The sequence below is a fragment of the Motacilla alba genome, chromosome 14 (assembly GCF_015832195.1).
Source record: "Motacilla alba alba isolate MOTALB_02 chromosome 14, Motacilla_alba_V1.0_pri, whole genome shotgun sequence".
In the NCBI taxonomy this organism is placed as follows: Eukaryota; Metazoa; Chordata; class Aves; order Passeriformes; family Motacillidae; genus Motacilla; species Motacilla alba.
Genome location: NC_052029.1, coordinates 8,097,992 through 8,113,262, shown reverse-complemented (window position 1 = coordinate 8,113,262; position 15,271 = coordinate 8,097,992). Strand labels below are relative to the sequence as shown.

The 15,271-nt window shown below is 43.5% G+C and overlaps 1 protein-coding gene across 5 annotated transcripts in view; it reads right to left on the bottom strand.

Moving 5' to 3' along the window:
- XYLT1 (xylosyltransferase 1) overlaps window positions 1–15,271 on the bottom strand; it is a 179,360-nt gene that overhangs the window by 125,128 nt on the left and 38,961 nt on the right. For 3 of the 5 annotated variants that reach the window (XM_038151854.1, XM_038151853.1, XM_038151857.1), the window contains exon 2: window positions 10,291–10,329. The exons of the other annotated variants lie outside the window; for them this stretch is intronic. In XM_038151854.1, the coding sequence (XP_038007782.1) occupies window positions 10,291–10,329 (39 nt within the window). The remainder of the gene's footprint in view (window positions 1–10,290; window positions 10,330–15,271) is intronic. 5 annotated transcript variants of the gene reach the window in all.

Below are 15,271 nucleotides of genomic sequence, written 5' to 3'. Positions count from 1 at the left end.
ACAGAGCAAGAATTCACCTTGGACCAACAATTTTTGATTAACTTCCTTTGCTGGCAAGCTTAGTGTAAACTAGGCACTATGCCAAAGCCTCCCAATCCACTCTGGAGCAAATGCAATTTGAAATGCTGCTCTCATCTTTTAACAGCATGGACTTCAGGGTGAATTTTCAGGTAATGGTCAGAAGTGACACAGACCAGTGGATCAGTCATGATACTGGCACTTCGTGTAACAATAAATCAAACCAGGTCTTTACTAACTTCCTTCACTCACAGTAAAGGAACAGCTCCCAAACTGGTGTGTGCATCACGGCGTATGGTCTGCAAGGAAAAACTGCTACTTCTAAGCTGGAACCACAATTCACCAAAACCATCAATGTTTAGTACAAGCTGGAACAGTGGGAAATTGATATTTAATATATTTTTAAATATAGTAATATCCAGACACAATCCCTAAATGTCTTTAACACGAATGAGATCTGCACACCCCTGGATTCAGAGGCACCACACCAGCTGCACCAACTTTGCAGAAGCTGCTTGGTGTTTTGCTGTGACTTCTGTGGCATACTCCAGGCAATGGACACAACCAGGATTTCCATCCTCTGGCACCACAAGAAACAGGTACATGCCAGAAACCTGTTAGTCATGGAGATGGAAGCCAGTCACTTCATCAAATCTGCAGGCTACTCACACATCTCCTGTACACAGCTCCTCATGGGCACTACTGCTGAGTATGAACCATGAAAAGAGTTTCATTTGAGTTTTAGCTTCTCTGAAGTTTTTGGGCTTTCCAAGTCCATTAGTTTGCTTCAGGCCAGCTGGAGCCATGCTGGGATTTGCAGCCTTTCTGCAGGAAGCCAGAGGAGCTCTGCCCAGCAAACATGCACCCATTGAAACCACACAGACCTCCCCAGATGCAACTGGAGCAGCTCCTCCTGCACAGCACAACCTGCATCTGTCAGGGACCTTTTAAATAAAAATGCTGAACTAAATAATTTCCTTATGAATGGCCAAGTTTTACGTGTGCTAAATCTCCCACACAAACACCAATTCACTGACAGGAGCAGCACTGGCGCATCATCAGCACTTTCTGTGCCAGCCTACCCAACCACCACAGGACCAGGAGAGCCAGAAAGGGACTCCTGCACTGGGTCACACAAGAAACCTGGGGCAGGGACCCGCGCATGTTTAAACTTAGGCTCCGCGTCAGAATTTAAAGACGAGATAAAAAAACATTAACAGTTTTATGTGTGTCAGTTTTGAAAAGCTGGGCTATAAAGAACACAAAGATATTCAACAAGAGAAAAAAAATGAATGTGAAGAATATGTCAGTTTGATACCTAAAATAAAAAGGTAATTACCCCCATTTACACAACATTTCTTGTTTTCATAGGCAAAACAACAGCCAGCACACCTTGAGAAAAGGTTACCAAAAGGCTGACTTGGCGCCTCATTTGTTACTTAAACTATTGCTTTTTTGCCCTTAAAAAAACCCAACAAACCAGCTATTAGCCAAGGCTAACTTTTTGACCTTTGTAAGACACTATGTTCAGCTAGCAAGTACGGTGATAATAGTGCCAACACAAGTTCAAAGCTGAGCTGCCAGAGGTGCTCTGTAAGCAGCGATCAAACATCCCTTGTTTCCTGCTTACTAAGAAACCAAACACTGTTGAAGACCACAACCAAATTAGCATCTAGATAATTTGTAAATAATTAACTTAGTGTCATTTTATAGACACTAAGTGCTTGCTCTTCTAATATCATGATTTAATTATCAACATTTATTAAAAATATTTTGTTTGCTGTACGTAAATGCAAACATTAGAAGACAGTCAAAAGCAATTAGCAATGTAGGTAACATTTACTACATAGGATAAAGCACAATTAAATGCTAAAAGACACAGGAACAAAGAAATAATAATAATTCTCTCTGATTCCTGTGGAGTCATGGAATAACATGTATAATAAATTGCATTATGCATAAACAGCAAGATGAAAACTGTTTCAGATTTACAGATGTTTTACAGCTGACTCTCTCAGTAGAGCAAGGAGCTCATCAAACCTGCTTGTAGCAAAACCTTTCTCAGAAGCTCCACTTCAAGCTTGGCCTTACAAATTATTAACCCTTTACCAATGGCAGCCCCTGGCACTTGCTACCTAACAGAAGCCAGCACCACAGGCTCCCCCAGGCTTCAAACTGCTGATTTTTAACTCCAGTTGAGCAGCACATATGAAGTAGAGAGACAGTCCTGCAACAAGGGGCAGGGAGCTGACCTGTCCTGCACGGGACAGCATGGCTTGCACTCTCCTAAGTCTCAGTGCCCACTTGTGGGGCACAGGGCAGTGTGGCCAGGCCACCCTGGACTGCAGCCACAGAGGGGCTGTGCCATCCCAGCCTAAGGAGCTGGCTCCTCTGGGGCTCCCACTTCTCAGACAAGAGCTCCCCACCAGAGCAAACTCCACCCCTTTCACCGACAGAAGAAACCTTGGCAGGGTGGTGTGCTTGGTTTGGTCTTGCTCTGAGGATATAAGCAGTGCTTTGGGGTGATGGGCTGTGAATGCCAAACACCAGAAAGGAACACTCTGGCTCTGGCCCAGGCTGTGCTGGTGTGAGAGGCACGACTTTCCCAACCTGGGTATTTTTGCTGCATGACAGATTTTGCTAATCCTGTTCTGAGGCTGACAGCTCTCTACACACACACAATGCACGGAGCTCAGGCAGTAATGCAGGCTCTGGCTGGAGCTTTCAAAGGCAAGCCTCAAATTCAGATGCTCTGTCAATTACTGGACACAGCCTCCAAGAGCTCATACAGCCTTATCTAATGCACGGCTTGCTGTGGCTGGAAATACAACTGATAGAGCAGGGCAAGGCTGCCTGTGTCACTGCATGGGATGGCTCACAGCCAGGGACAACTGGGACGCCACAAAGAGGTGCTCAGGAGGAGGGGAAGTAGCTGGTGCATGTGGGACATGCCATTTCCACTGCAAAAATCACCTGTTTGGCCTGGGCCAGCACAAGATTTTCAGTCATGGAAAGGAACCACACATTTCCCACCAGTACTAACAAGGGGCCACAGCAGCAAGTCACAATTTTGGTTTCTTTTTCCTGAAGAGGAAATAGAGGGAGTATTTCAAGTAACCCAAGATTATTAGCTTCCATCCTTAATTTCTCATGGAAACATGTTTTCTGACAAATTTTATCACTTCCACAAATGTCCAGCTAGCAGCTTTGGGAGTGACAACTGACAGATTGCCCACTGCCTCATCATTGCCATCAGCTGTGGCAATAAACACTGTGGTAAGGCAAGACAATCAAACATTTGTGTCTTTTTCTTTTAAATCTTGCTTTGGCTTCAGCACTACAGTCCATCCAGTTGCAGTCATTTCCCCAATCAGAAGCCAGAACACAGGAGCAGGTAACACAGAGCTCGGTATCTCTGTGGGATTCACCAGCTGCTGATAGACTTGCACTGGTCCTACAGCCCAGTTAATTCCCCACCGAGGGATACTGGGGAGCTCTGACAGTGAGCCCGACTCCAGGGACTGCACAGCTACATCAACAGGGCTGTAAAACGAGGCAGAGGAGGAGGAAGGTGAATGTGAAAAATGCCCATGTGATCTGTGCAGCAGCCCAGGCAGTGAGCAAAAGAATCTTCCACATAACTCATCCCACTCCTGTGCACTGGGAACAAGAGCTCCAGGAGCGGGGTCTCCCTGTGCTGGGGGCTCCAGGACTCAAGGGAGGGGCAATTACAGAAACAGACAAAACTCTCAGTGTGTTACATGGAATGGGCACAGCCACTTCAAAGCTGCCCTGCTACAAAATTATTGTAACTAGATCTGGAAACTGCTGCATGTAAAACACAGCTGTGCACGTCTATATTTATCCAATTATTATCTGATTGTTTGTAAGACATTCCTAGTGCATTTTTATTTTTTGTGCTGTGCTTTTCCATCCCAATAATGGAATTAACACTTTAAATCACTTTGCTACGTAAAAGCTATTTATGCCACGGAGGTCTAGTCCCAGCATAACCTGAGGAAAATTGCAGGAGTGTGTGTGGGGGGAAAAAAGCAGCATCACAAAAGCCTTTTCAGTTGTGTGCAGCTGCAGCTGTGACAGAAAATGAAATAAAACACAGACCCCACATTTCAGACCAACCCTGAAGTAAAATGCATCCCAGATAGTTTTCAAGAAATGCTGGGCAGAAAACAGAGGGTAACGTGAACCAGGTCACCTGCACACAGCTTTCTGTCCTGCCTGCTGCACAACCTTCACCCTGGCAAGTGAACTCGCATTTTCCTCACTGCTCACTGGGTGCTGGTGACTCAGCATGCTCTGCAGTGCTAGCCTGGCAGGGGATGAATGGGACCCACCCAGCACACGACTGGAAAATAACAGGCGAGTTCTTGTTTTGAGGTTCTGACAGCAAGTGACACACAGGAAAAAGGAAGCAGCACTAAAATCCTTTACAGCCCTCACTTCAACACTGCAACTGTCACAAATATGTACTGTATTTGCAACCAGTGAGATTTGAAGTACTTCTTTATTCCTAGATATATTTATCAGAACAACTTCATTTATTTCAATTAAAGAAATTAAACAGATACCCAAGCATTCAATTAGTCTCCAAATATTTTTGTTAGTACAACTGCCTATTTGTTATGAGCAAAGATGTGCCTTAGAGCTTTATTTAAGCAATTAGCCAGACCTCATGCTATCAAATATTAATATTTTATGTTTTATCTCCACAACCATTACTCTGAAAAATCAAGATTTTTCCTGTTCTGTGATGTCATTTGAAGTGCAGAGTGTAACAGCACAGAATAGCTTTACAGTACAGCAGAAACAGAACCAGAATGACACATTTGGTTCTGAGAGCAATTGATTATAATTAACATAATTTAGATACTTTATAATTTGTATATCTTCCTTTTTGCCAATTTGCCCTATACAATAAAAACAGACAAGCACAGAACTCAATTTTCTTTCCTTCACCAAACCTAGCTATTGCTGCTAAGCATTTTGAGTGCAGTACAAATTAAAAGGGTACTGCTGGGAAATATCACCATTTCCCTAATTTTTTTAAAATCATACCTTGGAAGCATAAGGCTTTGGTAGGTGCACTGCTAAAAATACTCATAATTAAAGACAACTGCATAAGAACACTCCATGTTCCTGAGGCTTCATCACGCTTGAATGGACTTCGGGACAATTAAAACTTGCCCATTTATAGAAAAGACAAGTATGTTTTATCAAATAAGCATATAGAAGGGCAAGGCAAGGCACTGGACAGCTCAGGAATGCTTCTGGGAACAAAAAGAAATCCAACCCAGAGCTGACATGCAGAGAATACAAGCTGTAGTTCAGGCTTAATTAAATGAGAGCAAGGATGCATAGCAAGCTGTGGCTGCAGAGCTCAGGTAAGAGTAGAAAATGCCCTCCTGTCCATCACAGAAGTTCCCTTCTGCATGTGCTGGCTCTGGGAACTTTGCCCAGGCTGCAGCTCCCACAGAGGAGATTTCATTCTCAGCCCTGTCCATGGGACAGCTTTTACAAGCACCAAGCAGACTGAAAACATGCTGAAAATATCAAACACCCTGCAAAGAACAACAGAAAGGAATTACGTTATTACAAACACCCAGGTCACTGTGAGCTGACAGGTGCTGGTTTTTTTCTTACATAAATTAGAAAGCCTTTATATAAGTTTTTTATGTAAGCCTTTTTTTTTAAAAAAAATTAATTTTTAAAAGATGCTTCATATAAAATTCAAGCTTCCCAGCATTGGAAGAAGGTTTCCAACACACAGTGTGTAGCCTTTTATGCAACAGACTGTTGCAAAGAACTCCAGTGGCCTTCAATGCCAGACTTCTCAGTTTGTTCATAGGTGCAAGTTCAAAGCCATTAAGTGCTTCCATTCTGTGTCCATGGCTGAATCCCATACAAGGACTGTAGGTAACAAAAGTTACACAGTGTCTGTAGGAGAATTTAAAACCTCCCAAAATACTGCATGAGATTGTACCTCAGTATCTTCAGTGCAAATAACACCCAGATAATGCTGCAGGCAATTTTCCACCTGTATCCAAAAGAGACCCACTCAGCAGACACATTCGATGATGTATTCCCCTTGTAATACCTAAACTCTTTCCTGTGTGATTTAACAATGGGGACATTTCTAGCCACTGTGTTTCTGGGCTTATCTTTGCCAAAATCAGTGTATCTGATTATTAGAGAACAGCAGCTCAGCAATTTGATTGCAGTGGATGCTTCTGTGGGGACTGCTTTATGAAGATTTCAGAGGGAAGCTCATGAATTCTACTTGTATTTTCATGTTCCTCAGCAGGAAGGAAAACATGCTGTTTCCTCTTCATTTTGACAGCTGAGTGCAAAATCCTCAATTACCGTGTGCACAGTCACCACCAGAAATTGCAGAATTTTCCCCAGTGGCCATGTCCCCTTAACAGGTCAGGTCTCTACTTGCCTTGGCACATCATGGACTGGCATGGATCCCTCCTCACCCCCCAAACTAATGCTTTGGAAGAAAAATATTTATCTGCATTCTGAAAAGCAATTACCCTGGAAGTTTCCTTTATCTTCACAACAGGATTCTACTAAAGATTCCATCCTTGTGGTGTTACCAATCACAATTATCTTGTCACAAAAACTGCAAGACATTATTTTTCTACAGGCTCCAGGCTTCCTGGATTCATGGGGTTTTTTCCACTAATATTTAATAAAACTGAAAAAATACCCAGGTTTCTAACACGTGAGGTAACAATAAAACTCAAAGTAGTTCCAAGAGACACAAAACCAACCCTGTCCCACCCAGCCACGAGGGTGCACATCTGCCAGGCTTAGCCCACAGCCCTCAGAGAGCAGCTCTCAGGGCAGGCGCTGGGCACTGCCAGGCTGAGCCAGCACAGGGCAAGGTTCACCTCACACAGGGGAGGGCAGAGGTCAGAGCTGCCACAGCTGCACTGCTTACTCATCCCTCAGCTGCACAGGGCCCCTTTCCCTCTGCCAGGTGCAATATTCCATGCTCCTGTACCAGCCAGCCTTGGAGGGCTCCCCAGCATCCCATCACACAGCTCGTAACAGGCACAGAGCCCCAGCTTTGGAAGGACAGCAACAACCACCTTTGTAACACAAAGACAATAACAAACTCCACTGCTCCAAGGGAATGGAAAACCAGGCCAAAATTTATCTCTGGGCTAACTGCTGCTAAAGCTGTCCCATTTGGCTCCTGCTATTTCTGTGAAATGGAGGATGGGAAGTGCAAAATGGAAACAGCCACAATCTCATTAACGGAGATAACTTCTGAAATCATGAGAAAAGGAGTCACAAACAGTCACAGCTGCTTCAGATGTAATGTATAAACATCTAAGCTGCTGAAAACAGCTTTCATTCTCTCATTGTTTGCTTCATCCCAGAGTTTGCTCAATTTCTCTTTGTGTGATAGTGCAGGCAAACAAGCCTGAGCCCTCCAAAAGAATCCCGATGTGACCTTATCAAACACCTCAGGGGTATCTGGATTTGGCATTAGCCCACAGTGAGATTTAGAGATAGGAAATGGGAGGCTTGTCTTTATATGTTTGGTTTTTTTCCAATTAAGACCAAGTTTCTGCATTTTACCCTAGATGAGAATCACCTGCAACACACTGCAAATAAATTTGCCTCTCCCTTGAACATAAATGATTAAGTAGTTGTTAATCTGTTGCACCAAATTTCATGCTTTTTACACACCATTAAACATGAGAAAAGCTAAAGTACTGCTGTTTGTGAGCTATATAATCACATCTCGGGGAAAGAAGATTAAACCAGGAAGAATAGAAACTTACCTGGCTGTATAAAGTTGTGACAAACTGTCCCAGCACAGGTAGGTATTAGTGAATTACACTGATCCCCACTACACTGCTATTTGATTAGCCCAAGTAGTGTGATTTGGCAGGTTCAATTTGAACAAACTGCTTTGATAAGCCTCTAAAAGAGAGAATATGAGGGAATTGTGCATCTTTTTCTTGGAAAAATATCAGGGAGAGCACTTGCTTAGCTCTCAAGTCAATATTTCCCTCTCTTCATTTGCACACAAACCAGAATATGTTTTTATATGGCAGTTCAAAGAGATCTGCTGAAGCTGAGCACACTGGAAGAGTACCCACTCTCTCTTCAGAAGGCCACTTGCAGCCATACCTGTAAAATTTTCAACAGCTGTATGGCTGATTGAAAGACCAGGGAAAGGAGGGGAAATTGTATGAAAAATTCATGAGAAGGCCTCCAGAACACAGCATGGGTTTGAAATGTCAACATTCAAAATACCAACCAAACCAAGGCGAGACAGGTAACCAGAAGGCAGTGGAGAAAAACTCTCAAATGAGCTGATTCATGCCAAGATTGTGCAGGAAACCACCCAGCAGAGAAGCTGCTCATCAGTCTACTCAAATGAATGCAGTGCAATGCTCTGCTCCCATCTGCCCCCAAAGAAAAAGGAGGAGGATAAAGCATGCAGGAAACTTCTGCAAATTTGGAGATTCTTTACTAACCATAGGAGCTAACACCCTGTTCAAGTCTGTAAAACATTAAAGCTGCTGGTGTTATTCTTCTCAAAGTGCTTTTTCACAGCAGAGACACTTGATGCTAAGACTGCTAATTTCTTAGTCAGGATGTAAACCATCAACTTCCACTGTTAATCTGAATGTTTTTGACCACTTCAGGTAAAGAGAAATACATCCCTAGAAACCAAAGTTGCACCCGGATCTTCAGCTGAGAAGGTTCTCCAGATGTACTTCTGCCTCTCACAGAGAGACAACCTGTTCCCTCCCTACTCCAGTACACCTTCTTGTCTCAGCTCCTGCATGTCCCTCAGTCTACAACACTTTGGGACACAAATCATTGCCTATAAGAAGTTTTGACTCTCCTCATCTATTTCAACATCAGAAGAAAACAGCTTTCTACAGAAAATGGCTTCAGAAGCAAATGTGGTTTTCAGTAACACTGACAGAAATACCAATACATAAGAGGATACACTTAATTTCTACCTTTATTATTTATTAAATAATACATCTCCGCCTTCCCTGACCCCAACAATATTAAGGTCCCTTGAAAATACAGAAACTTTGGGACTGGCAGTCTTGCTGGGGGTCTTAGCAAAGAGCTAATGGGAATGCCATGCAGGTCAGAGAGGATGCAGGCTGGCAGGGCAGGATAAGGAGGAGCTCTACTGGGGCTGAAGGCACCTCCTCAGCCATAACTCACAGCAGCTGGAGCTGATGATTTTGTCACTTCCTTCTCCTCCAAATGAAAAGTTCTCTTGCTCATATTCACATGTGCATTCTCCCCTAGCACCTTCACTAACACAAACTTGTGTTCTTACACTATTTCAAGTCAGTAATAATGTAAGTCTTCATTATTACTGTATATTTCTAGTTCAACAGCATGCACAGATCAGTACTTTATTGCATACACTGTATTTTGATACCACTTTCTAATGCCACTGTATTTAACAAACTCTGTGTGATCCTTCCTTGTCAGTTTTGACTCACAAGGACTTGGCTCTGAAGTGAGGTCCATAAAATAGATGTAGTAGGCTTGTTGAAACAAATAACAAAACAGTCAAAAGCTTTCTCCAGAGAAAGGCCAGCAGAAGACAAAGGTAGAAATATTTATGCAGTCACTCAGGGGCATTGGAAATGTGTTCTGAATAAACACTCATCTTCAGTATGCAAGTTCCATAGCCCTTGCTGTCTCCCAAAGATCAGCAAGAATGGAAATCAATGATGCTGCCTTGTTAGAAAACACAAATCAAAGCATCAGTGACTTTGTAAAATCCCTTCTGTCACTTTGACCTTCTGGTGCCAGGCAGCTCCACAGATTCATTACCTTTCATTGTAATGTCTAAAGAAAAAATCAGCAGCACAAGTGCTTGAGAGTAACACCAGCAGCAGGAATTGAAAAAAGGCTGGGAAGCAGAATACACAAAAAGAAATGAGAACACCATGAAAAGGTGCTCACTCTGCCTTGAGGACTGTGTCCTCTCCTCCAAGACATACAAGTTAATTCTGCTGCTGTCCAGCTTCACACCAGGTCCTTCCTCACCACCTGCACCTGCTGCTTCCTGTCAGGAAGCTGCTTCTCTCCTTGCCCAGCCAGTCATGCCAGGAGCTCCCGCTGCAGCTGCACCCTCTCCAGGGACACCACCAGCAGTAAACACCATAAAGATGGTGGGCAACACCAGCCCAGCCCTCTCCTTCAGAGAATCTCTTGTCAGAAAGAAGTGGGGTGGGGGGTAGTACTAACCTGAGTCTCCAAGCTGGTGTAGGGACTAGGAGGTTCAATCTACAAAGAGAGCAGACAGAAACAGCCATTACTCTGGAATAGTGGAAAAGAAGGTGTTCTGAGCTGATATTGGTCCAAAGAAGTGAGATCAGGAACAAACACACCTGCTTGAACAAGGATAGTTTTATTTTCTTTTAAGATTTACCACTTTTCTATACATCTGGAAATCACACAGAACTTACAGAATCTCTACAATATTTGGATGAGCAAAAAAAGTTGCAGTAAGAGGGGTATACCAGAGGGCCATGTGCAGGCCCTCACATCTTTGATCTGATTCTCTTTTACAATTCTTAGATTACAGCTGACTGGTTTTAGATCAGACTAATATTTGACTGGTGCTCCTGTAATTTCAAGGCATTAAGACCTTTTCAGAAAGTTGATCAAGACTTGATGGTGAAAGGGTTGGGCACATCCTTGGCCAAATATTTCTTCTCAACAGCTGCAGTTAGCTGTGGTTATTTTGTTTTCCATTATGTTTCTTCCTAATTAAAGCTTCTCTCCAGTTCTGCACATTATAATGCAAGTGCACTGTACATTTTTTTGCAGTGTGGCATCTTCCTTGGTGCCAAAATCCAAACTCTTAGCTTAGCTTGGCCAGAGGATTCAAACCTCATTAAAAAACTTCTAAACACAAAAGCACAAAATCGTCTATTTAGCCTGTTAATTAAAAGATTAGCAAGAGATAACATCTCTGTAGGAAACTCCGTCATTAGTGTTCTGGGATTAGCACTCAAGCAAAATCTTTAAAAGCACATCTTTTAAAGTATAAGGAACATTTAAAACCTCAGTCCTGCTGCTCCAGGTATTACTCTGCAAGGTCTTGCTCTCCACATCCTGTTTAATTGGAAAGCCTAACAGAGCGGAACCAGGTCAATGGTGCTCTCTCAAATCCATCACATCTGTCTCAATTAGACACTTTAAGTTTAGAAAATTTTTGTCTATCAGATTATCAGGCTCCTGAGAGTAATTTTGGATTTGGAGCCATTGAGATTCTCACTCTGGCTAAATCACAGAACAGAATGGAAAAAAAATGGGGCTTCCTCCAAGAAAAGTAAAATATTCCTTTTACTTTTAATTCTGCCTATAAAGCAGCTTTTAACAATCAGTATAAATATACTAAAGAAAAAACAAGCTATCAACCCAGGAAAAAAAGGTTAAGGAGGAAATTTGCCTTGAAAGCCTTGACACACCTTTCCTCCAGTCAGCAAGCCATGGGTCAGGCAGCACAAGGTGCACAGGTGAAAAAGCCCATGACTACCTCTGTCACACTGCTAACTCAAAACAGGCTGATGAAAGGTTACATTTAACACCAGGGCACCATTATGACACAGATGTAGTAGATATTATCTGACAACTGGCCAAATAACACCAAGAGTGGAAGGAAACTGAGAAACCTCAATGAAATCCAAATGTCATCAACTAAGCTAGAGGAGGAAAGAAATCATCTGAAGGTGAGAGGACTCTTGTCCTTGGACTGCCTTGCTCTAAAACAAATGATGGCAACACTCACGGCTCATCTTGTATACACTTAGCTGAGATAAACTCATCCATTTCGCAGCTGGACTCTTAAGCAATGCTAGTTTGGTCACAACACTGTCCTCCATTGTGCCACTCACATTTGTATCAGAGCAGGAGGATCACAACACTAGCAGGTGTGTGGGGCAGACAGAATACAAAGGGTGTTTAAATAAGAAGCAAAATGCTGCTGTAACAAAGAACAGCTCAGCTGCACAGGCTCCCCTTTGGGAGATCATCTGGATTTTCTCAGTCGGTGCCAATCTGACTACAGACAAAAGCTTTTTCAACATGCACTGTTCACTTCCAAATGACAATACTTCCGTAAGAGGAAGTAGCTACTGTATGTATAAAACATCCTGGAAAGATCAGGGAATTTCTGCAAGAGATAAGGCTTCAAGACTATTTAAAAGCTAGACAGACTCAGTCCAACATTTCCTGAATAGAATGGATTTCTTATGTTAATTACTAATTTCCAAAGCTTCCTGGCCAATGAAAGCTGTAAATATAAACCAGGGTTTGAATGGCATTATTTCACCACGCATCAGCATAGGCCTGTGATCTACAGTTTTTCCTGTTTATTTCCCCCCTCATTTTGGCTGTGGTGAGCTGTATTCACTTGTGCAGTCACCATTGTGCAGCATTGCAAGGGGGATTGTTTTGCCCCATCATTAGAACAAACAACACTAAAATGTCACATTCACTTAGAAATTATCAGAGGAAAAAGAAACGAAGCTTGGTTTTTACAGGCAAAGGTATGAACAATCCAGGTTAACTCCTTGCACAGCTCACATTTTTTTGCATTTTTGCTAGAGATGTTGATAGGAAAAAACCCAGACCTTTCTCCCAACTGCAGTTCAATGTTCCCAGCCTGCACTCCACTGACTGAAATGAAAGGATGTGGCTGGGTTGTCTCTGGATGCCACCTCTGCCCTGCACAGAGGTGTTTTCTTTCACCCCGTTCCCAGCTGCCCACTCCACCTGTGCAGTTACAGGTACACTCAGGACAGCTCTTGGAGCCAACCTGAGGGTCCTCAAAACACAACTGCAGGGAATACATCCCAATTCTCCTCTTTAAGCAAGGGCAATAAGGAAGCTGAGGAGGACAAAGAAGGTGGGAGGTCATAAATACAGTCAAATTTGATTTTCAACAGCAAAATAGTTTTAAAATTCAAGCCCAAATTCAGAAAGATTTTCACTCTTGTTGCAGGAAGAGGCACGTTCTTAAAATCATCTGCCTATCACTAGTGCCAAATAAATGCCATATTTTGGTAAATCCCAGAGCTCTCCTCCAGCTCCTGTGCATGGCCTGATGCACAGTTATGGATGACAATATACCCAGGAATAGCCCACATGTGAGGGATGAGGGTACACACTTCTTTTTTTAAAGGTACAACATCTGTGCTTTGTCCAACCTGCCTGCCCTCATTGATTATTAGTTGCTAATGAAAGGCAAGAGAGCAAATTATCACCCAGAAACACTCAGAAAAAACAGCAGAATAACTGGCACCATTCCAAGCAAAGTTTTGGTTGGTCTGTGTGTGTTCTACTTTAATTCTAGCAGGTTTCAGCAGCCTGACACAGAACCACAAGAGCTGTGATAACTAAACCCCAGGGACAACAGCAATCATCCCATCTGAAATTTCAGACTGCCATTTTTCAAGTGCTATGAATCATTAATCTCCAGTGCTTGTGATCAAATGAAATCTGTAGTGGGATTGGAGTGTAAACTCTATGACAGTGCTGTATAAACAGCCTGACACATTGATCACCTGTAAAGACTGATCAGGGTAAGACTGTGTTTACTATTGAAAGGTGACACTGAGAACAGCAACCCAGCTCTGGGGTTTGGCCACTATGTCTTTCATCGTGGGTTAATGTCTCACTCCCATAAAGGAAATACACATGTTTTCAAATACTTTGCAACTTTCCCAAAACAAAACTAAAGGATAGGAAGGGCTGGAGGAACTGAGGTACAGACAAATAAGCCAAGTATTCCAAAGTCACGTGGGAAATATGAGAGAAACCATCAAAGTCTAGGACCTTGACCACAAGACATGCCTCTCCCCCATGCCACAAAAGATGTTTTTCCAGCAGTTTCAAGAGACACCGGGTTTGACTGTGGTAACTCCATCTGCTGATCATGCAGGACCTCAGCCTGACTGCAGGAAAGCCCAGGGCTCAGACTCCAAGTGCTGCTGGCTGCACTGGACCTGTTCCTGCAGACAAACCTCCTGCTCACTGCCCCTCCCATCACTTCTGGACTGCTCACCTTTAGTTCCTGTGCAGCTCTGTTCAGCTTTGGTGAGTGGGGCAGAAACTTCAAAGGATTTTTTACACTTGATGAGCAATTTTCACTCATTTCTAGTCACTTCTCTCCACCCCTGAAGGCAGCACAGATCTGTGTGTGGCTTGGCACAAGACAATGGCCCCCAGCAGCAGTGCCAGTCACAGGTGTCCTCACCCCAGAACCTCAGCACTTGCACTGAAGGAGGTTTTCCAGGTTTTGTGCAGCTGGATCCTGAGACACACAGGAGAACTGACTTGTAAAGCTCTTTTTTAGTTTTATTGATTTGATCTATGTCACTTTACAGCTGAATCAGTTCTTTCAGTCAGCTCATGCCACTAGGCAAAGAGAGCTGTGCTGGTGCAGCAGAGGTGGCCAGCAAAGGCAGGAGCAGGAGGATACCAAGGAAGAACCAGCAGTTAGGACAGGGTAAGAAGGCAAGTAGCAGGAACAAATGCCAGCACCAATACCAAATACTTCTTCCCATGAAACCACAGGTTCAGACAAAAATACAAAATGCTCACCTAAAAGTGACATTTCACATGTTGTCTCCAATTGCTCTGCAGCCTGCAAGGCAGGAGCACGGAACAGCAGCTCCCTGTGTGGGCAGTGTTGTTTTTACAATTTGCAGTTGAGGATTACAGCTATCCCAGGGCACTGTCGCTTTGTCTCTTCTGCTGACTCATTTTATGACCCAGAGGTTTGTTAGCCTGTCAGCCTGTGGTTTTTATCCTACACTGGAATGTGGCTCAAAACCTTTGTACATTCACAGAAATGAAAAGTAAACCAAAACAAGAGGATTTGGAGGGACTGCCTGGACTGCCATTTCCCTGCATTTCTGCCACCTCTCCACTAGTGAGGGGGAGCACAAGTCAGGTAACCTCCCACACACCCTAAGGATGGTGGTGACACGAGTGCCCTGGAGCAGCAGCCAGGGCACCAAGGCACGGAGTTTCCCTGCAGACATGTCCCTGCACTGAAGCACAGGCTCTAATTACAGGAAGTGTTCAGTAACCTTAATTGTAACCCTTAGCTACAAGTCACATTAACAGCTGCCTCTGCACCACCAGCTATCTCACATGCTGACTTATTTGGGGAAGAGTGACTTCCCAGCAGTGCCAGTCCTGCCAGCTGGGGCAC